The sequence below is a fragment of the Pseudophryne corroboree genome, chromosome 6 (genome assembly GCF_028390025.1).
Source record: "Pseudophryne corroboree isolate aPseCor3 chromosome 6, aPseCor3.hap2, whole genome shotgun sequence".
Taxonomy (NCBI): domain Eukaryota; kingdom Metazoa; phylum Chordata; class Amphibia; order Anura; family Myobatrachidae; genus Pseudophryne; species Pseudophryne corroboree.
Genome location: NC_086449.1, coordinates 539808364 through 539834101, shown reverse-complemented (window position 1 = coordinate 539834101; position 25738 = coordinate 539808364). Strand labels below are relative to the sequence as shown.

The 25738-nt window shown below is 49.6% G+C and overlaps 1 protein-coding gene across 7 annotated transcripts in view; it reads right to left on the bottom strand.

Annotated features, from left to right (window-relative positions):
- The window catches only part of POC1B (POC1 centriolar protein B), a 462304-nt gene that overhangs the window by 279270 nt on the left and 157296 nt on the right, over positions 1–25738 (bottom strand). For 6 of the 7 annotated variants that reach the window (XM_063927654.1, XM_063927653.1, XM_063927652.1 and 3 more), the window contains one exon: positions 5704–5811. The exons of the other annotated variant lie outside the window; for it this stretch is intronic. In XM_063927654.1, coding sequence (XP_063783724.1) covers positions 5704–5811 — 108 coding nt within the window. The remainder of the gene's footprint in view (positions 1–5703; positions 5812–25738) is intronic. 7 annotated transcript variants of the gene reach the window in all.

Sequence of the window (25738 nt, the reverse complement as noted above, 5' to 3'; positions counted from 1 at the left end):
TTCCTGGCCTCACACCACGCAACATATTTTCGCCATATGCGGTGATAATGTTGTACGGTTACATCTTTTCTAGCTTTAATAAGCGTAGGAATGACTTCCTCCGGAATACCCTTTTCTTTTAGGATCCGGTGTTCAACCGCCATGCCGTTAAACGCAGCCGCGGTAAGTCTTGGAACAGACAGGGCCCCTGAAGCAGCAGGTCCTGTCTGAGCGGCAGAGGCCATGGGTCCTCTGAGATTAATTCTTGAAGTTCCGGGTACCAAGACCTTCTTGGCCAATCTGGAACAATGAGAATAGTTCTTACTCCTCTTTTCTTTATTATCCTCAGTACCTTGGGTATGAGAGGAAGAGGAGGGAACACATAAACCGACCGGTACACCCACGGTGTCACTAGAGCGTCCACAGCTATCGCCTGAGGGTCTCTTGACCTGGCGCAATATTTTTCTAGCTTTTTGTTTAAGCGGGACGCCATCATGTCCACCTGTGGCTTTTCCCAACGGTTTACAATCAGTTGGAAGACTTCTGGATGAAGTCCCCACTCTCCCGGGTGGAGGTCGTGCCTGCTGAGGAAGTCTGCTTCCCAGTTGTCCACTCCCGGAATGAACACTGCTGACAGTGCTAACACGTGATTTTCCGCCCATCGGAGAATCCTTGTGGCTTCTGCCATCGCCGTCCTGCTTCTTGTGCCGCCCTGTCGATTTACATGGGCGACTGCCGTGATGTTGTCTGACTGGATCAGAACCGGCTTGTTTTGAAGCAGGGGCTTTGCTTGACTTAGGGCATTGTAAATGGCCCTCAGTTCCAGAACATTTATGTGTAGGGAAGTCTCCTGACTTGACCAAAGTCCTTGGAAGTTTCTTCCCCGTGTGACTGCACCCCAGCCCCGAAGGCTGGCATCCGTGGTCACCAGGACCCAGTCCTGTATGCTGAATCTGCGGCCCTCTCTGAGATGAGCACTCTGCAGCCACCACAGCAGAGACACCCTGGTCCTTGGAGACAGGGTCATCAACCGATGCATTTGAAGATGCGATCCGGACCATTGGTCCAACAGGTCCCACTGAAAGGTTCTGGCATGGAACCTGCCGAATGGAATCGCTTCGTAGGAAGCTACCATCTTTCCCAGGACTCGCGTGCAATGATGCACAGACACCTGTTTTGGTTTCAGGAGGCCTCTCACTAGAGATGACAGCTCCTTGGCTTTCTCCTCTGGGAGAAACACTTTTTTCTGGACTGTGTCCAGAATCATCCCCAGGAACAGTAGACGTGTCGCCGGAACCAGCTGAGACTTTGGAATATTCAGAATCCAACCGTGCTGGTGTAGCACCTCCTGAGATAATGCTACGCCGACCAACAACTGCTCTCTGGACCTCGCCCTTATCAGGAGATCGTCCAAGTATGGGATAATTAAAACTCCCTTTTTCCCAAGGAGTATCATCATTTCGGCCATTACCTTCGTAAATACCCTCGGTGCCGTGGACAGGCCGAACGGCAACGTCTGGAATTGGTAATGACAATCCTGTACCACAAATCTGAGGTACTCCTGGTGAGGATGGTAAATGGGGACATGCAGGTAAGCATCATTGATGTCCAGAGATACCATGTAATCTCCCTCTTCCAGGCTTGCAATAACTGCCCTGAGCGATTCCATCTTGAACTTAAATTTTCTTAAATATGTGTTCAAGGATTTCAAATTTAAAATGGGTCTCACCGAACCGTCCGGTTTCGGTACCACAAACATTGTGGAATAGTAACCCCGTCCTTGTTGAAGTAGGGGCACCTAGACTATCACCTGCTGGGAATACAGCTTGTGAATTGCCTCTAACACAGCCTCCCTTTCTGAAGGAGTCGTTGGTAAGGCAGATTTGAGGAAACGGCGGGGGGGGGGGGGAATGTCTCGAATTCCAGCCTGTACCCCTGAGATACCACTTGAAGGATCCAGGGATCTACCTGTGAGCGAGCCCACTGATTACTGAAGTTTTTGAGACGGACCCCCACCGCACCTGGCTCCGCCTGCTGAGCCCCAGCGTCATGCGGCGGACTTAGCAGAAGAAGCGGGGGAGGACTTTTGTTCCTGGGAAGTGGCTGTATGCTGCAGCTTTTTTCCCCTACCTCTGCCTCTGGGCAGAAAGGACGCGCCTCTACCCCGTCTGCTCTTTTGGGGGCGAAAGGACTGCACCTGATAATACGGTGCTCTCTTTGGTTGTGAGGGGACATGTGGCAAAAATGCTGACTTCCCAGCTGTTGCTGTGGACACTAAGTCTGAAAGACCATCCCCGAACAACTCCTCACCCTTATAAGGCAAAACGTCCATGTGCCTTTTAGAATCTGCATCACCTGTCCACTGCCGGGTCCATAACCCTCTCCTGGCACAAATGGACAGTGCACTTATTTTTGATGCTTTAAGTGCTTTATCCACCCTAGGGGGTGTTTCCCAACGTGACCTATCCTCTGGCGGGAAAGGGTACGCCATTAGTAATTTTTTTGAAATTACCAATTTTTTATCGGGGGAAGCCCACGCTAGTTCACATACTTCATTCAATTCTTCAGAAGGGGGAAAAACTACTGGTAGTTTTTTCTCCCCAAACATAATACCCTTTTTTGTGGTACCTGGGGTCACCTCAGAAATGTGTAAAACATTTTTCATTGCCTCAATCATATAACGAGTGGCCCTATTGGACATTACATTAGTCTCTTCGTCGTCGACACTGGTATCAGTATCCGTGTCGACATCAGTGCCTGCCATCTGAGGTAGCGGGCGTTTTAGAGCCCCTGATGACTTTTGAGACGTCTGGGCAGGCACGGGCTGAGAAGCCGGCTGCCCCGCATTTGGCATGTCGTCAAATTTTTTATGTAAGGAGTCGACACTTTCGCGTAATTCCTTCCACAAGTCCATCCACTCCGGTGTCTGCCCCGCAGGCGGTGACAACACATTTATAGGCACCTGCTCCTCCTCCACATAAGTCTCCTCATCAAACATGTCGACACAGCCGTACCGACACACCACACACACACAGGGAATGCTCTGACAGAAGACAGGACCCAACAAAGCCCTTTGGGGAGACAGAGAGAGAGTATGCCAGCACACACCAGAGCGCTATATAAATCAGGGATTAACTAAATTATATCCCCTTATAGCTGCTATATGTATATTGCGCCTAAATTTAGTGCCCCCCCTCTCTTTTTTACCCTTTTCTGTAGTGTAGACTGCAGGGGAGAGCCAGGGAGCTTCCATCCAGCGGAGCTGTGAGGGAGAAATGGCGCCAGTGTGCTGAGGGAGATAGCTCCGCCCCTTTTTCGGCTGACTTTTCTCCCGCTTTTTTATGGATTCTGGCAGGGGTATTTATCACATATATAGCCTCTGGGGCTATATATTGTGATATATTTGCCAGCCAAGGTGTATTTATTGCTTCTCAGGGCGTCCCCCCCCCCAGCGCCCTGCACCCTCAGTGACCGGAGTGAGAAGTGTGTATGAGGAGCAATGGCGCACAGCTGCAGTGCTGTGCGCTACCTTGGTGAAGACTGATGTCTTCTGCCGCCGATTTTCCGGATTCTTCTTGCTTCTGGCTCTGTAAGGGGGCCGGCGGCGCAGCTCCGGGACCGAACACCAATGGCCGGTTCCATGCGGTCGATCCCTCTGGAGCTAATGGTGTCCAGTAGCCTAAGAAGCCCAAGCTACCACCAGTTAGGTAGGTTTGCTTCTTCTCCCCTTAGTCCCTCGCTGCAGTGAGTCTGTTGCCAGCAGATCTCACTGTAAAATAAAAAACCTAAAATATACTTTCTCTCTAGGAGCTCAGGAGAGACCCTAGTGTGCATCCAGCTCAGCCGGGCACAGGATTCTAACTGAAGTCTGGAGAAGGGTCATAGTGGGAGGAGCCAGTGCACACCAGGTAGTCCTAAATATTTCTTAGCTGTGCCCAGTCTCCTGCGGAGCAGCTATTCCCCATGGTCCTTACGGAGTCCCCAGCATCCACTAGGACGTCAGAGAAAAAGAAGGTACTATAGAGAAGGAAAACAGCCATATGTGCCATTCAGGAACGGGACAAGTTGACAATATCATGTTTGTGGTCAAAATGGTCAGAAGAATGTGCGTAATAATCCGGTAGCTGTGGGTAAATTATCGCACATTGCGACAATTCATTATGATCAATGTTATATTATAAAGTCACATCGATTAGAACAAAGGACTTCCAGAACAAGCATTTCAGTGGGAACTTAGTGGCTAACGTCTGCGTATTAGATGCATTTTAGGTCTGCCGTTTGTGCTATTGCTTCTTGATTTATGGTATAAGAGTTAGAGTAGTAGCAGTTGATAGATCTTGGCATGGGATATAGAGATACACACACACACACACACATATATATATATATATATATATATATATGATAGAGAGACAAACAGAGAGACAGACAGAGAGACAACAGGAGTATGGCGCCACAGGTGGGTGTGAATAAACTGTCACTATTGACACGATACAGACACTCCTTTCTTATTATAGGGTGTCAGCTAGACCCTAAGTATTCGGCATAGGTAAGATGCCGTTTAAAAGTTAAACGATTTGATGAAGTCAGATGGATGAAATGCGTTGGCTGTACCTCATGTGACACTCTATACTAAAATAAGCTGGAATGTGTGTGTGTGTGTGTGTGTGTGTGTGTGTGTGTGTGTGTGTGTGTGTGTGTGTGTGTGTGTGTATGTATGTATGTGTGTGTGCGTGTGTGCGCGCGCGCGTCTATATCCCATGCCAAGATCTATCAACTACTGTTTCCAATTCTCACATAAAGGCTGATGGGGAGCAGGCATTTAGGGATCTCCCTGTTACCTCTGGGTAAGAGAACTTCTCGGCGTTACTTCCCGCCTGCACAGCGCTGGGCTCACTTCTCCAGGGCATCGCCCTCTGGTTCCTCCAGCATATCCTGCAGGGACAGCACCGGATCCTCGGCAGGTGCCTTCTCTGTGCACAGCTTCTCCCGTAGCACATTTTCTGCCGCCATCAGCCCAGGGAGAGGAGACTGACTTCGCTGGCGGTGGGCGGAACTAGTCAGCGCAGCCGCTGGCTGAGAGGATGTGAGCGTGGAGTGTCCGTGCAACCCAGAGCGGGGGACAACGATTACTCCAGGACAATCACCGGAGGCGGGGGAGCCCACTCCTGCCAGCCCGGCAGCAGTAAGAGTGGCTTGAGTATGTTAGGGAGGGTGAATGCCCCTGTCGTCCCCCGCTGGATCCGCCACTGAATACCTCCCACATTCAACACCATATACAAGTGGCACATGCTGGGGAGAGGGTGGGGAATAAGGTGTTCTGAGTATCCAATGTGGCGAAGCATCATATTAGCCCTGTACCCTCCTGCACACACGCAAATCATAATATCCTGCTGTGGGTGCCTCCGTCGCCCACGTCATCTCCTGCCCTTTTCATTAGTACCCCAAAGTTAGTGTAAGTGTGTGTATATGTATGTGCATGCGAGTATGTATTTTATACAATGTTGTGTGTTTGTGGGGTAAAAAAAAAAAACTAAAAAGTGAGCTCCACTCGGCAGGTACAAATGTAAATAATCAAGCATTTTTTGTAAAGCACTGCAGAATGTGTTAACACTAAATAAAAGAATAATAATTATGAACAGTAATGATGTTTTCCGGTGGTTGAGTTCCTTCTGTGTTGATGCTTGTACTTCCTAGTGTCACTTAGCTACCACACATAATTACCCTTTGTAATCCATGAAGGTGTTAATGCAAATTCTGTTTGTTGTGTCCCAGATTCGTACAGTCTTATCATCGCTGCATGAGGTGATTAGTCTTCCATCTGGGGAAAATCTGTAAATGAAGAAAGATTAGAGAATCCCAGAGAGGATGCTGATAAAAGCAATGATTTAAATTGTTTAAACACCTGGTGAAACCACTGACACTGAACAGCAGGAAACTAATGCTAATACCAAACTTAACATGAGATCAGAAAGGAGGTCACGTTAGATGACAGCAGTGCACACACTAAATGCATTACACATGTGTACTGATAGAAAGCTTTATTAACCCCTTTATGACTGGCAACAAACACTTTCTGCATCGTTTTGGCTTTGCTGGGATTATATGTTCTATCTTTAAACTAAACTAATTTCATTTCATTTTCCAGGATGGAAAGTTACCATTTGAGAGCATATTGAAATAAAATAGGATTTTAATTACCTACCGGTAAATCCTTTTCTCGTAGTCCGTAGAGGATACTAGGGTCCATTTAGTACCATGGGGTATAGACAGGTCCACTAGGAGCCTTGGGCACTTTAAGAAATCAATATTATGCACTGGCTCCTCCCTCTATGCCCCTCCTACCAGACTCAGTCTAGAAACTGTGCCCGAGGAGATGGACATACTTTGAGAGATGGATTTAAAAGGACAGTGGTGAAATTCGAACCAGGAAACACAAAACAAGAGAAAAGCCATGCTAACCCAACTTGAACTGGAACAGCAACAGCTAAACTAACAACAATACTTAACCAAGTAACATTGCAGCAAAACACGAAGCACTGGGTTGGCGCCCAGTATCCTCTACGGACTACGAAAAAAGGATTTACCGGTATGTAATTAAAATCCTATTTTCTCTTATGTCCTAGAGGATACTGGGGTCCATTTAGCACCATGGGGATGTACCAAAGCTCCCAAACCGGATGGGAGAGTGCTGAGGGTCTTGCAGAACTGACTGACCGAACTGAAGGTCCTCAGAGGCCAAAGTATCGAACTTGTAGAACTTAGCAAACGTGTTTGAACCAGAACAAGTAGCTGCTCGGAAGAGCTGTAAAGCGGAGACACCCCGGGCAGCTGCCCAGGAAGAACCCAGCGACCTAGTAGAGTGGACCTGTAGAGATCTTGGAATTGGCAAACCTGTCGTAGAATAAGAATGCCGGATAGTAAGCCTGATCCAGCGAGCAATAGACTGATTTGAGCAATTTTATTGGGATCATAGAGAACAGCGAGTCCGATTTTCTGTGACGAGCCATCTGCTTCACATAGATCTTCAAAGCCCGCATAACATCCAAGTACTTTGAAGTATCTGAGGTGTCGGTAACCACCAGAACCACAATAGGTTGGTTGATATGAAATGCAGACACCACCTTAGGAAGAAATTGCTGACAAGTTCTGAGTTCAGCTCTAGCTTCATGAAATATCAAATAGGGGCATTTGTGAGACAACGCCCCCAGCTCCGACACACGTCTTGCTGAAGCCAAGGCCAACATTGTGATTGACCCCTTTCAAAAGCCACGTCTTGCTGAAGCCAAGGCCAACATTGTGATGGACCCCTTTCATGTGCAGAACCCCTTTCAAAAATGTCTGCACCTCAGGGAGAGAAGCCAATTGTTCCTGGAAGAAAATGGATAAGGCCAAAATCTGGACTTTTATGGAGCCCAAACGTAGGCCCACATCCACACCTGACTGCAGAAAAAGCAGAAAACGTCCCAGTTGAAATTCCACCATAGGAAATTTCCTGTTCTCACACCAAGAGACATAATTTTTCCAAATACGGTGGTAATGTACGGTGGTAATGTTGGAATAACCCTGTCCGGGATCCCTTTCCAGGCTAGAATTTGAAGCTCAACTTCCATGCCATCAAACGTAGCCATGGTAAGTCTTGATAGACGAACGGCCCCTGGTGTAGAAGATCCTCGTGAAGAGGTAGAAGCCACAGATCCTCTAAGAGCATCTCCAGTAGATCCGCGTACCGGGCCCTTCTTAGCCAGTCCGGAGCAATGAGAATTGCTTGAATCTTTTCCCTTTTTATTCTTTTGAGAATTCTTGGAAGCAATGGAAGTGGTGGAAACACGTACAACATCTGGTAGACCCATGGAGTCACCAGAGCGTCCACCACCACTACCTGTGGGTCTCTTGACCTGGAACAATACCGCTTGAGCTTCTTGTTGAGACGAGAGGCCATCATGTTGATTTGTGGAATTCCCCACTGAGGTGTCAAGCACCTGAACACCTCCGTGTGAAGGCCCCACTCCCCTGGGTGGAGGTCGTGTCAGCTGAGGAAATTTGTTTCCCAGTTGTCTACTCCGGTATGAAGATTGCCAACAACGCCATAGCGTGTCTTTCTGCCCAGAGGAGAATCCTTGTTACCTCTGACATTGCTGCGCTCTGCTCTTCGTTCCGCCCTGTCGGTTTATGTACGTTACCGCCGTCACATTGTCCTACTGAACCTGAAAAGCGTGATCTTCAAGAAGATGTGATGCCTGTAGAAGGGCGTTGTATATGGCCCTTAGTTCCAGAATGTTGATTGGAAGAATGGTTTCCTGACTTCACCATTTTCCTTGGAACTGTTCCCCTTTGGTGACTGCTCCCCAACCTCTGAGGCTTGCGTCTGTGGTTAGCAGAATCCAATTTTGAATCCCAAACCTTCGGCCCTCGGTCAAGTGAGAAGTCTGAAGCCACCACAGATGAGAAATCCTGGCCTTTGGTGACAGACGTATCCTCTGGTGCATGTGAAGATGCAATCCGAACCATTTGTCCAACAGATCCAGCTGGAAGGGCCTTGCGTGAAACCTTCCGTACTGCAGTGCCTCGTAAGAGGCTACCATCTTCCCCAGAAGACAAATGCATAGATGCACTGATATCCGGGTTGGTCCCACACCATCGACTGGATTACCAATGCCTTTTCTAATGGAAGGAATACCTTCTGTGCCTCCGTATCCAGTATCATTCCCAGGAACGGAAGCCTCCGTGTTGGTTCCAGGTGAGATTTTGGTAGGTTCAGAATCCACCCGTGATCCTGGAGTAGTCGGGTTGAGAGGGCAATGTTGTTCAACAACCTCTCCATGGATGGTGCTTTTATCAGCAGATCATCCAGGTACGGTATTATGTTCACTCCTCGTTTGCGGAGGAGAAACATCATCTCTGCCATTACCATGGTGAACACCCTCAGTGCCGTGGAGAGGCCAAATGGCAGGGCCTGGAACTGGTAGTGACAGTCCTGTAATGCAAACCTTAGATAAGCTGATGAGGTGGCCAAATCGGAATATGAAGGTACGCATCCCTGATATCCAGAGACACCAGAAATTCCCCCTCCTCCAGACCTGAGTTCACCGCTCTTAGAGACTCCATCTTGAACTTGAACACCCATAAGTACGGGTTCAGTGACTTGAGGTTTAAAATGGGCCTTACCGAACCGCCCGGTTTCGGTACCACAAACAGGTTGGAATAATAACCCTTGTTTTGCAGTTGAAGTGGAACAATGACCGGAGTCTGTACCAGTTTTTGAATTGCTTCCTGTAAAGTCATACTTGCTTCTTGAGAAGCTGGTATGCCTGATTTGAAGAATCTGTGAGGTGGAAGTTCCTGAAACTCCAGTCTGTAGCCCTGGGCAATAAGATCTTTGACCCAGGGATCCTGGCATGACGTTGCCCATATGTGACTGAAATATTTTAATCGGGTTCCCACCTGCCTTTCTCCCAGGCAGTGCGGTCCACCATCATGCTGTAAGCTTTGAGGAAGCAGAACCAGAGTTCTGTTCCTGCAATTGCTTGTTTTCTGGGTTTACCTTTATTGCCTTTGAAGGCTGTAGAAGAACCTTTGGTTTTACTTTTAAATTTGGTTGACTGAAAGGACTGCAGAGTTGGAGCAGAGTAGGTCTTCCTAGCTGGGCGGGCTGAAGAAGGAAGGTATGTAGACTTACCCGCCTTAGCCTAGGATATCCACGTATCCAGATCAGCTCCAAACAGGGCCTCGCCTGTGAATGGTAGGCTTTCCACGCCTTTCCTGGAATCCGCATCCGTAGTCCACTGGCGTAGCCACAAGTCCCTGCTTGCTGACACTGCACGGGCAGTGGTGCGCGCGTTAGTCAAGCCAATTTCTTTTATGGCCTCCACCATAATATTTGCAGAGTCCTTTATATGTTGTAGGAGTAAAAGTATCTCCCCCCTGGATAAGAAAACTAACCCATCAATTAGATTACCTGACCATTTAGCAATGTCCCTAGTGATCCATGCACAAGCAGTAGTGGGTCTTTGGGCCACCCCAGCAGCTATGTACAGGGATTTGAGAGTGGTCTCAATTTTGCGGTCAGCCGCGTCCTGTAAGGAGGCTGCCCCAGGGACCAGTAAGACTATCATACGTGAAAACCTAGATACCGATGCATCAACAATCGCTGGGTTTTCCCATTTTTTCCAATCATCCTGAGGAAAAGGGAAGGATATAAGTAATCTCTTAGGGATCTGAAACTTCTTATCAGGATTAACCCAGGTTTCTTCAAACAGAGAATTCAACTCTTTTGATGCAGGAAAAGTAGCAGAGGATTTCTTTTTACATTAAAAAAAGACTCCTCATCCTCCTCTGTCACCTTATCAGGAATTTGCAGGACGTCTCTAATAGCTTCTATCAGAGCCTGTACCCCCTGTGACAGAGTTGCATGTCCCACCACTGAGTCCACCTCACCCTCCTCTGCGTCTGACACAATGTCATCAGTGTCAGCCGGCAGGATTTGGTCCAGTGTACGCTTTAGTGGTGCCTGAATCTCAATTCATCAGGTCATCCACAGATTGTCTTAAGTATTGCGTCTCTTTCTCATACTGGGATAATTTATTAGAAATATTCAAGATTATCCCTGTTAGTGAATCCAAAGATGCTTGTTCGGACCCACTAGTCTGAGAATGTGTACTATCCTGATTACACTGTAGTGATCCCCCTGGGGAAGAAAAACACTCCACCGTGCATGAAACAAACTACTTTGTAAATTTGAAATCACACCCACACACTCAGGAAAAGGTTAAGCACAAGTAACCTACACAAAGCCCTTCTAGGGAGACACAGAGTATAATGGAGCCAGCCAAACAGCGCCCTTCTTGCTAATGCCAAGCTTAGCTGAGTCGCAGACTAAGCACCCTAAATAGGGGCCTTGTATTCTAACACCACTCCCCCCCATACTATGACCCCCTGGTACCGCTAAGGAATTGTGGAGTCCTTGTGGAGGAGCTGCGGATCCCTTCCAGTCTTGTCAGTGTGAGCTGCAGAGGGAAAATGAGATTTATGGTAAGAACTTACCGTTGTTAAATCTCTTTCTGCGAGGTACACTGGGCTCCACAGGTAAAGACATTGGGGAAAATTTACTAAGATTCGTATTTTCCCGTTTGAGGTCAAAGTTCAATCACGAATGACATCGAAAGTGTAAATATGCAACTTTTTGAATTGATTACGACTAATTTACTAAGCTGCCGTATTCTGCATTTTCGGTTTTTCCGATGTCGATGTCATTCGTTTTTTTAGGCAGTGTTTTACGTGAGTGACTTGTAAAACACTGCCGACTTTAATACAATAAATCTCGGCCGGATCTGAGAGATCCGTGCAGGGCTTCATTGTGCACCTTGTAAAAAAAATAAAAAATGTTTAAACTTAAAAAAAAAATTGAGTGGGGTCCCCCCTCCTAAGCCAAACCAGCCTCGGGCTCTTTGAGCCGGCCCTGGTTGCAAAAATATGAAAAAAAATTGACAGGGGTTCCCCCATATTTAAGCAACCAGCACCGGGCTCTGCGCCTGGTCCTGGTTCCAAAAATACGGGGGACAAAAAGCGTAGGGGTCCCCCGTATTTTTGAAACCAGCACCGGGCTCCACTAGCAGGACAGATAATGCCACAGCCGGGGGTCACTTTTATACAGTGCCTTGCGGCCGTGGCATCAAATATCCAACTAGTCACCTCTGGCCGGGGTACCCTGGGGGAGTGGGGACCCCTTCAATCAAGGGGTCCTTCCCCCCAGCCACCCAAGGGCCAGGGGTGAAGCCCGAGGCTGTCCCCCCCATCCAATGGGCTGCGGATGGGGGGCTGATAGCCTTTGTTGATAGTAATGAATATTGTTTTTAGTAGCAGTACTACAAGTCCCAGCAAGCCTCCCCCGCAAGCTGGTACTTGGAGAACCACAAGTACCAGCATGCGGAGGAAAACCGGGCCCGCTGGTACCTGTAGTACTAGTACTAAAAAAAATACCCCAATAAAGACATTACACACACACCTTGAAAGTATAACTTTAATGCATACATACACACCACCGTATACACATACTTACATTATGTTCACACGAGGGTCGGTCCTCTTCTCCAGTAGAATCCATGGTGTACCTGTTGAAAAAATCCTACTCACCAAATCCAGTGTAGAGGGCTCCTCGGATAATCGATTTGTAATCCACGTACTTGTAAAAATAAAAAAACGGGACACCCGACCACGAGCTGAAAGGGGACCCATGTTTTCACATGGGACCCCTTTCCCCGAATGCCAGAAACCCCCTCTGACTGATGTCTAAGTGGGTTTCTTCAGCCAATCAGGGAGCTCCACGTTATGGCACCCTCCTGATCGGCTGTGTGCTCCTGTACTGTCTGACAGGCGGCACACGGCAGTGTTACAATGAAGCGCCTATGCGCTCCATTGTAACCAATGGTGGGAACTTTGAGGTCAGCGGTGAGGTCACTTTCGGTCAACCGCTGACCTCAAAGTTCCCACCATTGGCATGCTGGGATGTGTAGTTTCTCAACCGCTGGAGGGCCGCAGTTTGGACATGCCTGCCTTAAGAGAAAGCCACTGCAGATTCAAGAGGCTCAAACGGAGACCCTTGCAAGGTCTCCAAAACCACCGACAAGCCCCAAGGGGCCACAGGCAGGACATAGGGGGATTGAATCCGCAACACACCCTGAGTGAACGTATGTACATCAGGTAACGTCGCAATTTTCCTCTGGAACCAAACCGACAAGGCAGAATATGAACCTTGATGGAGGCCAGACGAAGGCCCAAGTCCAGGCCCTGTTGTAGAATGGCCAAAAGTTTGGCCATACTAAACTTGTAAGCGTCATGATTGTTAGATGTGCACCAAGCAAAGTAAGAATTCCAGACCCTATGGTAAATCCGAGCAGAAGCCGGTTTCCGGGCCTTCAACATACACTGCTCAAAAAAATAAAGGGAACACTTAAACAACACATCCTAGATGTGAATGAATGAAATATTCTTATTAAATACTTTGTTCTTTACATAGTTGAATGTGCTGACAGCAAAATCACACAAAAAATAAGATTTTACTTACCGATAAATCTATTTCTCGTAGTACGTAGTGGATGCTGGGACTCCGTCAGGACCATGGGGAATAGCGGCTCCGCAGGAGACAGGGCACAAAATTTAAAAGTTTGACCACTAGGTGGTGTGTACTGGCTCCTCCCCCTATGACCCTCCTCCAAGCCTCAGTTAGGATACTGTGCCCGGACGAGCGTACACAATAAGGAAGGATTTTGAATCCCGGGTAAGACTCATACCAGCCACACCAATCACACCGTACAACTTGTGATCTGAACCCAGTTAACAGTATGACAAACGTAGGAGCCTCTGAACAGACGGCTCACAACAATAACAACCCGATTTTTTTGTAACAATAACTATGTACAAGTATTGCAGACAATCCGCACTTGGGATGGGCGCCCAGCATCCACTACGGACTACGAGAAATAGATTTATCGGTAAGTAAAATCTTATTTTCTCTGACGTCCTAGTGGATGCTGGGACTCCGTCAGGACCATGGGGATTATACCAAAGCTCCCAAACGGGCGGGAGAGTGCGGATGACTCTGCAGCACCGAATGAGAGAACTCCAGGTCCTCCTTAGCCAGGGTATCAAATTTGTAGAATTTTACAAACGTGTTCTCCCCTGACCACGTAGCTGCTCGGCAGAGTTGTAATGCCGAGACCCCTCGGGCAGCCGCCCAAGATGAGCCCACCTTCCTTGTGGAATGGGCCTTGACAGATTTAGGCTGTGGCAGGCCTGCCACAGAATGTGCAAGTTGAATTGTGCTACAAATCCAACGAGCAATCGTCTGCTTAGAAGCAGGAGCACCCAGCTTGTTGGGTGCATACAGTATAAACAGCGAGTCAGATTTTCTGACTCCAGCCGTCCTTGAAATATATATTTTCAATGCTCTGACAACGTCCAACAACTTGGAATCCTCCAAATCGCTAGTAGCCGCAGGCACCACAATAGGCTGGTTCAGGTGAAACGCTGAAACCACCTTAGGCAGAAAGTGAGGACGCGTCCGCAGTTCTGCCCTGTCCGAATGGAAAATCAGATATGGGCTTTTATACGATAAAGCCGCCAATTCTGACACTCTCCTGGCTGAAGCCAGGGCCAGTAGCATGGTTACTTTCCATGTAAGATATTTCAAATCCACCGATTTGAGTGGCTCAAACCAAAGGGATTTGAGAAAATCCAAAACTACATTAAGATCCCACGGTGCCACTGGGGGCACAACCGGGGGCTGTATATGTAGTACTCCTTTTACAAAAGTCTGGACTTCAGGAAATGAAGCCAATTCTTTCTGGAAGAAAATCGACAGGGCCGAAATTTGAACCTTAATGGACCCTAATTTGAGGCCCATAGACAATCCTGTTTGCAGGAAATGTAGGAATCGACCCAGTTGAAATTCCTCCGTCGGGGCCTTCCTGGCCTCACACCACGCAACATATTTTCTCCAAATGCGGTGATAATGTTGTGCAGTCACCTCCTTCCTGGCTTTTACCAGGGTAGGAATGCCTTTTTCCCTTAGGATTCGGCGTTCAACCGCCATGCCGTCAAACGCAGCCGCGGTAAGTCTTGGAACAGACACGGTCCCTGCTGAAGCAGGTCCCGTCTTAGAGGTAGAGGCCACGGATCTTCCGTGAGCATCTCCTGAAGTTCCGGGTACCAAGTTCTTCTTGGCCAATCCGGAGCCACGAGTATCGTTCTTACTCCCCTTTGCCGTATAATTCTCAGTACTTTTGGTATGAGAGGCAGAGGAGGAAACACATACACTGACTGGTACACCCATGGTGTTACCAGAGCGTCTACAGCTATTGCCTGAGGGTCTCTTGACCTGGCGCAATACCTGTCCAGTTTTTTGTTGAGGCGGGACGCCATCATGTCCACCATTGGTCTTTCCCAATGGACCACAATCATGTGGAAGACTTCTGGATGAAGTCCCCACTCTCCCGGGTGCAGATCGTGTCTGCTGAGGAAGTCTGCTTCCCAGTTGTCCACTCCCGGGATGAACACAGCTGACAGTGCTAACACATGATTTTCTGCCCAGCGGAGAATCCTTGCAGCTTCTGCCATTGCCCTCCTGCTTCTTGTGCCGCCCTGTCTGTTTACGTGGGCGACTGCCGTGATGTTGTCCGACTGAATCAACACCGGCTGACCCTGAAGCAGAGGTTTTGCCAGGCTTAGAGCATTGTAGATTGCTCTTAGCTCCAGTATATTTATGTGAAGAGACGTCTCCAGGCTTGACCACACGCCCTGGAAGTTTCTTCCCTGTGTGACCGCTCCCCAGCCTCTCAGGCTGGCATCCGTGGTCACTAGGACCCAGTTCTGTATGCCGAATCTGCGGCCCTCTAACAGATGAGCACTCTGCAACCACCATAGCAGAGACACTCTTGTCCTTGTGGACAATTTTATCCGCTGATGCATCTGAAGATGCGATCCGGACCATTTGTCCAGCAGATCCCACTGAAAAGTTTGTGCATGGAATCTGCCGAATGGAATCGCTTCGTAAGAAGCTACCATTTTTCCCAGGACTCTTGTGCATTGATGCACAGATACTTTTCCTGGTTTTAGGAGGTTCCTGACTAGATCGGATAACTCCCTGGCTTTCTCCTCCGGAAGAAATACCTTTTTCTGAACAGTGTCCAGAATCATCCCTAGGAACAACAGACGTGTCGTCGGGATCAGTTGGGATTTTGGAAAATTCAGAATCCACCCGTGTTGTTGGAGCACTACTTGGGTTAGTGCTACTCCGACCTCCAGCTGTTCTCTGGATCTTGCCCTTATCAGGAGATCGTCCAAGTAAGGGATAATTAAGACGCCTTCTCTTCGAAGAAGGATCATCATTTCGGCCATTACCTTGGTAAAGACCCGGGGTGCCGTGGACAATCCAAACGGCAGCGTCTGAAACTGATAATGACAGTTTTGGACCACGAACCTGAGGTACCCTTGGTGTGAAGGACAAATTGGAACATGAAGGTAAGCATCCTTGATGTCCAAGGACACCATAAAATCCCCTTCTTCCAGATTCGCTATCACTGCTCTGAGTGACTCCATCTTGAACTTGAATTTTTGTATGTACAGGTTCAGAGATTTTAGATTTAGAATCGGTCTTACCGAGCCGTCCGGCTTCGGTACCACAAATAGCGTGGAGTAATACCCCTGTCCCTGTTGTAGGAGGGGTACCTTGACTATCACCTGCTGAGAATACAGCTTGTGAATGGCCTCCAATACAGTCGCCCTGTCGGAGGGAGACGTTGGCAAAGCAGACTTTAGGAAACGGCGAGGAGGGGACTTCTCGAATTCCAACCTGTAACCCTGAGATACTACCTGCAGGATCCAGGGGTCCACCTGCGAGTGAGCCCACTGTGCGCTGAAATGTTTGAGGCGACCCCCCACCGCCCCTGAGTCTGCTTGTAAGGTCCCAGCGTCATGCTGACGCCTTTGTAGAAGCCGGGGAGGGCTTCTGCTCCTGGGAAGGAGCTGCTTGTTGCAGTCTCTTACCCTTTCCTTTGCCTCGGGGCAAATAGGAATGTCCTTTTGCTCGTTTGTTCTTATAGGAACGAAAGGACTGCGGCTTTTTCTGCTGGGAGGTGACCTGGGGTAAAAAGGTGGATTTTCCGGCCGTTGCCGTGGCCACCAGATCCGATAGACCGACCCCAAATAATTCCTCCCCCTTATACGGCAATACTTCCATATGTCGTTTGGAATCTGCATCACCTGACCACTGGCGCGTCCATAAACTTCTTCTGGCAGATATGGACATCGCACTTACTCTTGATGCCAGAGTGCAAATATCTCTCTGTGCATCTCGCATATAAAGAAATGCATCCTTTAACTGCTCTATAGTCAGTAAAATACTGTCCCTATCCAGGGTATCAATATTTTCAGACAGTGACTCCGACCAAGCCACGCCAGCACTGCACATCCAGGCTGAGGCGATTGCTGGTCTCAGTATAACACCCGTATGTGTGTATATACTTTTTAATGTATTCTCCAGCCTCCTATCAGCTGGATCCTTGAGGGCGGCCGTATCAGGAGACGGTAACGCCACTTGCTTTGATAAGCGTGTGAGCGCCTTATCCACCCTAGGAGGTGTTTCCCAGCGCGCCCTAACCTCTGGCGGGAAAGGGTATAATGCCAAAAACTTCTTTGAAATTAGCAGTTTTCTATCTGGGGTAACCCACGCTTCATCACACACTTCATTCAGTTCCTCTGATTCAGGAAAAACTAATCGGTAGTTTTTTCACACCCCACATAATACCCCTTTTTGTGGTACTTGCAGTATCAGAGATATGCAAAGCCTCCTTCATTGCCGTGATCATATAACGTGTGGCCCTACTGGAAAATACGTTTGTTTCTTCACCGTCGACACTGGATTCAGTGTCAGTGTCTGGGTCTGTGTCGACCGACTGAGGTAAAGGGCGTTTTACAGCCCCTGACGGTGTCTGAGACGCCTGGACAGGTACTAACTGGTTTGCCGGCTGTCTCATGTCGTCAACCGACTTTTGTAGCGTGCTGACACTATCACTGACCTGGTTTGGGAGTGTTGTGGACTCGGGGCTTCTTCCGATGACCGGGAAGAGGAACCGCCACTGGGTCGTAGTAGAGATGGCCGGATGTAGGTCTTCCTCATGCAGGACTAAGACGGCAGGCGGGAGGCCCAGAGGAATTCTTGAAGGTCTCCTGTAAGACAAGACTTGTAGAAATACTGAAGGCTGGGGTACTGAGATATTGGAGACACTGTGGTATTGGAGGCACTGAGGTGCTTGGAGACACGGAGGTAACTGGAGGCATGGAGGTGCTTGGAGGCACGGAGGTGCTTGGAGGCACGGAGGTGCTTGGAGGCACGGAGGTGCTTGGAGACACCGAGGTGCTTGGAGACACCGAGGTGCTTGGAGGGATGAGGTGTTTGGAGGCACGAGGTGCTTGGAGACACGGAGGTAACTGGAGGCACGGAGGTAACTGGAGGCACGGAGGTGCTTGGAGGCACGGAGGTGCTTGGAGGCACGGAGGTGCTTGGAGGCACGGAGGTGCTTGGAGGCACAGAGGTGCTTGGAGGCACGAGGTGCTTGGAGGCACGAGGTGCTTGGAGGCACGAGGTGCTTGTAGGCACGGAGATAATTGGAGGCACGGAGATAATTGGAGGCACGGAGGTAATTGGAGGCACAGAGATAATTGGAGGCACGGAGGTGCTTGTAGGCACGGAGATAATTGGAGGCACGGAGATAATTGGAGGCACGGAGGTAATTGGAGGCACGGAGGTAATTGGAGGCACAGAGATAATTGGAGGCACGGAGGTGCTTGGAGGCTCAGGATGCTTGGAGGCACAGGATGCTTGGAGGCACAGGATGCTTGGAGGCACAGGATGCTTGGAAGCACAGGATGCTTGCAGGGACGAGGGAGCTCTGGAATCACAGCTTCCGCAGGAGAAACGAAGATACTCAGGCACCGGATCTCTGCCTGGTATCTGATTTTAAATTCCCCGCCCTAGCCTGATTGGCGGAGCAGGCAGGTGACGTCAGACCTGCTCCGCCTCCTTGCCCTCGCTTGTGATGGCGGCGTCCTTGCTTCCGGGAAGCCGCCGGAGAGCAGCGCCGACCCGCCGCTGAAGCCGGAGACCGTCAGGGGAAGAGAGGCGCCGGGCAGACCAGGCCACCCGCAGGGACAAGCGCGGTCGCCGCTGCCCGAGGTTCGTGACAGTACCCCCTCCTCCAGGAGTGGCCCCTGGACACTTCCCGGGCTTAGTCGGATGTCTGGAGTGGAAGATCCGAATCAGACGAGGAGCCGTTACTTCAGTAGCCCCAATCCAACTTCTCTCCTCAGGACCATAACCCTTCCAGTCCACCAAGTACTGTAATTTTTTATGAAGATAACGAGAGTCAAGAATAGCTTTGATTTCAAACTCCGCTCCAGCTTCTGCCACTACGGACGTTGGCCTAGGGAGTGCTGAGTGGAACCGATTCAGAATGAAGGGACGGAGTAGAGAAACATGAAAGGCGTTAGGTATTCGAAGATGGGCAGGCAAACCCAGTTTACAGACCACAGGATTTAAGACTTGTAGCACAGGGTAAGGACCGATGAACCTTGGAGCGAATTTCATGGTGGGCACCTTCAACCGGAGATTCCGTGTGGACAGCCATACCCTGTCCCCAACTTTATATTGAGGTGCGGCTTGCCGTTTCTTATCTGCGAAGAACTTGTACCGAACAGAAACCTGCTTAAGATTAGCATGAACCTTTCTCCAAATTTGTCCAAAGTGTCGTAGAGTGGACACTACAGCAGGAACCTCTATTATCGGAAGGCTTGGAAATTCCGGAACACGGGGATGGAACCCGTAGTTGACGAAAAATGGTGATTCCCCAGTGGAAGAATGAAACAAATGGTTATGGGCAAACTCCGCCCAAGGCAACAACTCCACCCAGTTGTCCTGTGAAGGAGAGAGATACAAACGAAGAAAAGTCTCTAGATCTTGATTGACTCGTTCCGTTTGCCCATTAGTTTGGGGATGATAAGCAGACGAAAACTTAAGTTTAATGTGTAGAGTTGAACAAAGGGCTTTCCAAAACCTGGCGGTGAACTGTACTCCACGGTCAGAAACAATCTCTTGTGGCAACCCATGCAAACGAAAATGTTCTCGGATAAACAATAGAGCCAGTTTCGGTGCTGTCGGGAGACCAGTCAAGGGCACAAAGTGTGCCATCTTCGAAAAACGGTCAACGATAACCCAAACGGTGTTGCAACCCTTGGAACAGGGCAAGTCAGTGATGAAGTCCATGGAAATGTGAGTCCAGGGTCTCACAGGGATAGGCAGAGGACGAAGTAACCCTGCAGGAGGCAGACGAGGAGATTTATGTTGTGTACATTGGGGACACGAATTAACGCAATCTTGTACATCCTTCCTCATGGTGTTCCACCAGTAAGACCTTTGCAGAAACTTGTACATCTTCTGAGCGCCGGGATGACCGGAAAACTTGGAGTTATGGGCCCACAGTAGTATTCCTGGGCGGAATCTAGCTGGCACGGACATTCTTCCAGGAGGAGGAGCTGGAGTAGTTAAAGCAGCAGAGATAGAAACTGGATTCAGAATTAAACCCCGCTCCGGAGGTTCATCCTCGTCTGTGGGAACTTGTGAACGAGAAAGCGCATCTGCTTTAATATTGAGAGTCCCGGCCCGGTACTTGATAATGAACGAGAATCGGGAAAAGAAAAGTGCCCATCTCGCCTGGCGAGGATTCAAGCATTGTGCGGATTTGATGTACAGCAAATTCTTGTGATCCGTGTAGATGGTAAACACATGTTTAGCCCCTTCTAGAAGATATCTCCATTCTTCCAAGGCAGATTTGATTGCCAAGAGTTCCTGGTCTCCAATAGTGTAATTTCGTTCGGCTGGAGAGAATTTACGAGAATGGAAGCCACACGGATGTAATTTTTTATCAGAGGAATACTGGGAGAGAACAGCCCCAACCCCGACTGAAGATGCATCAACTTCTAAGAAGAAGGGTTCCTCGAAATTTGGTTGTTGGAGAACTGGAGCCGTCATGAAAGCTAACTTTAAGCGAGAAAAAGCTACAATGGCTTCCGGAGGCCACAAACTAGGATTAGAACCCTTCCTCGTCAGGGCAGTAATGGGCGCAACAATGGTGGAGAAACCCTTAATGAATTTCCTGTAGTAGTTCGCAAAGCCCAGGAACCTTTGTATTGCTTTCAGGGAAAGAGGCTGAGTCCAGTCACGAATGGCCGACAACTTTTCCGGATCCATGCGAAGCTCCGTCCCCGAGATGACATAACCGAGGAACGGAATAGATGTTACTTCAAAGGTACATTTGGAAAGCTTGGCGTAGAGATGATTCTCTCGTAAACGGTGTAGCACCTCTTTGACTTGAGTCCTGTGTTCGACAAGATTCTTGGAAAAAATCAGTATGTCGTCCAGATATACCACAACGCTCTGATACAGCATATCACGAAAGATTTCGTTGACGAACCCCTGGAAAACCGCGGGAGCATTACTAAGACCAAACGGCATCACCAAGTATTCGTAATGCCCATCTCGGGTATTAAAGGCAGTCTTCCATTCATCCCCCTCTCGGATGCGTATAAGATTGTAAGCTCCTCTCAAGTCGAGTTTTGAAAAAATGCGGGCACCACGAACCCTATCAAATAACTCTGTGATTAGTGGCAAGGGGTATTTATTCTTAATAGTAATGTCGTTTAGGCCGCGGTAGTCGATGCATGGTCTCAACCCCCCGTCCTTTTTCTTCACGAAAAAGAAGCCTGCACCGGCAGGGGAGGAAGAGGGACGAATGAATCCCTTGAGCATATTGGACTTAATATACTCCGACATGGCTTGAGTCTCGGGAAGAGACAGAGGATATGTGCGACCACGAGGTGGCGTCTTCCCTGGGACAAGGTCAATAGGGCAGTCCCAAGGCCTGTGAGGTGGTAACAGGTCAGCAGCTTGTTCCGAAAATACGTCCTTGTACCCTTGATATGCCTCCGGAATGTGCTCTTCATCCGTTTTGGAGGTAACACGGAGCGGACAAACAGGAGTAAGACAATTAGTGTGACAAAAGGGACTCCAGGACAGAATTTGTGACGACTTCCAGTCGATGTGGGGATTATGACTTTTCAGCCAAGGCATTCCAAGAACCAGATCATGAGGCATTTCTGGGATTACCAAGAGTTCCAAATCTTCCTGATGTAGAGCCCCGACCTGCAGCTTAACTGGCCCCGTGCGCCACATTATAAGACCTTTGGAAATTCTAGTCCCGTTGATAGCCGTCAGTGAAATTGGCCGCTCGATAGGCCGTAACTTTAAACCCAAACTTTGGGCACAGAAAGAAGAAACGAAGTTCCCTGCAGCTCCGGAATCCAATAGGGCTTCACAAGACCTGGAGACTGAATTGGAGACTAGAGTTACTGGAAGCAAGCAGTCCAAAGTTGGAGAAGCTTTTGTCGTAACTCCCAGCTTGACTCCTCCGGAACAAGCTAGGCCTGCCCGTTTCCCGGACGGGCTTTACAAGATTTAAGAAAATGATCTGCGGCTCCACAGTAAAGGCAGAGTTTACCCTCACGACGACGCTGTCGTTCTTCCGGAGACAGTCGGGAGCGGTTAATTTGCATGGGCTCATCTGAGCTGGGTGAGGCCACCGGCCTAGGAGTAGGATTCTGGAACCTGGAACGATCCGAACGGCTACGTTCTCTTCCACGCTCCTGCATCCGAAGATCCACCTTGACGCAAAGGGAAATCAAATCTTCTAATGGATCCGGCAGATCTCTAGTAACCAGCTCATCTTTCAGCCGGTCGGAAAGACCGTTCCAGAAGGCAGCTCTCAGGGCGTCATTATTCCAGCGTAGTTCGGAAGCAATGGTCTGGAAATGAACCACGTACTGGCCCACGGAACGGGCGCCCTGCCGAACACGGAGCAAATCGGAAGAAGCAGTGGTCATTCTGCCGGGCTCGTCGAAAATCCTTCGAAAGGACGAGATGAAGTTGGTGTAGTTGGAAACCATGGGATCAGATCGTTCCCATAATGGAGACACCCAATCCAAAGCAGAACCTTCCAACAGAGAAATAACATATGCTACCTTGGACCGGTCTGTAGGAAAGTTGTGTGCAAGTAGCTCGAAATGTACCTCGCATTGGTTCAAGAAACCACGACAATTTTTGGGATTCCCATTATAGCGGGACGGAGTAGGCAACTGAAGGCGTGGAGTGACACCGGCCGATGGTTGAACATTGCTGGCAACGGCAACTGGTGCGACTACTGGAACAGGTGCCGGAATTACTGAGGCCAGAGACGCCTGAATCTGATCCAGACGCCCGGACAACTGCTGGAGGTACTGCATCACCTGGCCTTGCGCCGCTTCCTGACTTTGCACTCGAGAAGCCAGGTTCTGAATGGCACTCGAGTCCGTGTTCCGATTCCCCGAGTCCATGTGGCCTGAGTATACTATCACTGACCTGGTTTGGGAGTGTTGTGGACTCGGGGCTTCTTCCGATGACCGGGAAGAGGAACCGCCACTGGGTCGTAGTAGAGATGGCCGGATGTAGGTCTTCCTCATGCAGGACTAAGACGGCAGGCGGGAGGCCCAGAGGAATTCTTGAAGGTCTCCTGTAAGACAAGACTTGTAGAAATACTGAAGGCTGGGGTACTGAGATATTGGAGACACTGTGGTATTGGAGGCACTGAGGTGCTTGGAGACATGGAGGTAACTGGAGGCACGGAGGTGCTTGGAGGCACGGAGGTGCTTGGAGGCACGGAGGTGTTTGGAGGCACGGAGGTGTTTGGAGGGATGAGGTGTTTGGAGGCACGAGGTGCTTGGAGACACGGAGGTAACTGGAGGCACGGAGGTGCTTGGAGGCACGGAGGTGCTTGGAGGCACAGAGGTGCTTGGAGGCACAGAGGTGCTTGGAGGCACGAGGTGCTTGTAGGCACGGAGATAATTGGAGGCACGGAGATAATTGGAGGCACGGAGGTAATTGGAGGCACGGAGGTAATTGGAGGCACAGAGATAATTGGAGGCACGGAGGTGCTTGTAGGCACGGAGATAATTGGAGGCACGGAGATAATTGGAGGCACGGAGGTAATTGGAGGCACGGAGGTAATTGGAGGCACAGAGATAATTGGAGGCACGGAGGTGCTTGGAGGCTCAGGATGCTGGGAGGCACAGGATGCTTGGAGGCACAGAATGCTTGGAGGCACAGGATGCTTGGAAGCACAGGATGCTTGCAGGGACGAGGGAGCTCTGGAATCACAGCTTCCGCAGGAGAAACGAAGATACTCAGGCACCGGATCTCTGCCTGGTATCTGATTTTAAATTCCCCGCCCTAGCCTGATTGGCGGAGCAGGCAGGTGACGTCAGACCTGCTCCGCCTCCTTGCCCTCGCTTGTGATGGCGGCGTCCTTGCTTCCGGGAAGCCGCCGGAGAGCAGCGCCGACCCGCCGCTGAAGCCGGAGACCGTCAGGGGAAGAGAGGCGCCGGGCAGACCAGGCCACCCGCAGGGACAAGCGCGGTCGCCGCTGCCCGAGGTTCGTGACAGACACTATCCCGTAATTCCATAAACAAAGCCATCCATTCTGGTGTCGACTCCCTAGGGGGTGACATCACCATTACAGGCAATAGCTCCGCCTCCACGCCAACATCGTCCTCATACATGTCGACACACACGTACCGACACACAGCAGACACACAGGGAATGCTCTGATAGAAGACAGGACCCCACTAGCCCTTTGGGGAGACAGAGGGAGAGTTTGCCAGCACACACCCAAGCGCTATAAATATATATAGGGACAACCTTAATAAGTGTGTTCCCTTTATAGCAGCTCAAATATTATAAATATCGCCAATAAGTGCCCCCCCTCTCTGTTTTTACCCTGTTTCTGTAGTGCAGTGCAGGGGAGAGTCCTGGGAGCCTTCCTCGCAGCGGAGCTGGGCAGGAAAATGGCGCTGTGTGCTGAGGAGAATAGGCCCTGCCCCCTTTTCGGCGGGCTTCTTCTCCCGGTTTTTTTGGAACCTGGCAGGGGTTAAATACATCCATATAGCCCCAGGGGCTATATGTGATATATTTTAGCCAGAATAGGTATATTACATTGCTGCCCAGGGCGCCCCCCCCAGCGCCCTGCACCCTCAGTGACCGCTGGTGTGAAGTGTGCGGAGAGCAATGGCGCACAGCTGCAGTGCTGTGCGCTACCTCATGAAGACTGAGACGTCTTCTGCCGCCGGTTTCTGGACCTCTTCTCTATTCGGCATCTACAAGGGGGTCGGCGGCGCGGCTCCGGTGACCCATACAGGCTGTACCTGTGATCGTCCCTCTGGAGCTAGTGTCCAGTAGCCTAAGAAGCAAATCCATCCTGCACGCAGGTGAGTTCACTTCTTCTCCCCTAAGTCCCTCGTTGCAGTGAGCCTGTTGCCAGCAGGACTCACTGAAAATAAAAAACCTAACAAACTTTTTCTAAGCAGCTCTTTAGGAGAGCCACCTAGATTGCACCCTGCTCGGACGGGCACAAAAACCTAACTGAGGCTTGGAGGAGGGTCATAGGGGGAGGAGCCAGTACACACCACCTAGTGGTCAAACTTTTAAATTTTGTGCCCTGTCTCCTGCGGAGCCGCTATTCCCCATGGTCCTGACAGAGTCCCAGCATCCACTAGGACGTCAGAGAAATTATCAATGGAAATCAAATTTATTAACCCATGGAGGTCTGGATTTGGAGTCACACTCAAAATTAAAGTGGAAAAACACACTACAAGCTGATCCAACTTTGATGTAATGTCCTTAAAACAAGTCAAAATGAGGCTCAGTAGTGTGTGTGGCCTCCACGTGCCTGTATGACCTCCCTAAAATGCCTGGGCATGCTCCTGATGAGGTGGCGAATGGTCTCCTGAGGGATCTCCTCCCAAACCTGGAGTAAAGCATCCGCCAACTCCTGGACAGTCTGTGGTGCAACGTGGCGTTGGTGGATGGAGCGAGACATGATGTCCCAGATGTGCTCAATTGGATTCAGGTCTGGGGAACGGACGGGCCAGTCCATATCATCAATGCCTTTCGTCTTGCAGGAACTGCTGACACACTCCAGCCACATGAGGTCTAGCATTGTCTTGCATTAGGAGGAACCCAGGGCCAACCACACCAGCATATGGTCTCACAAGGGGTCTGAGGATCTCATCTCGGTACCTAATGGCAGTCAGGCTACCTCTGGCGAGCACATGGAGGGCTGTG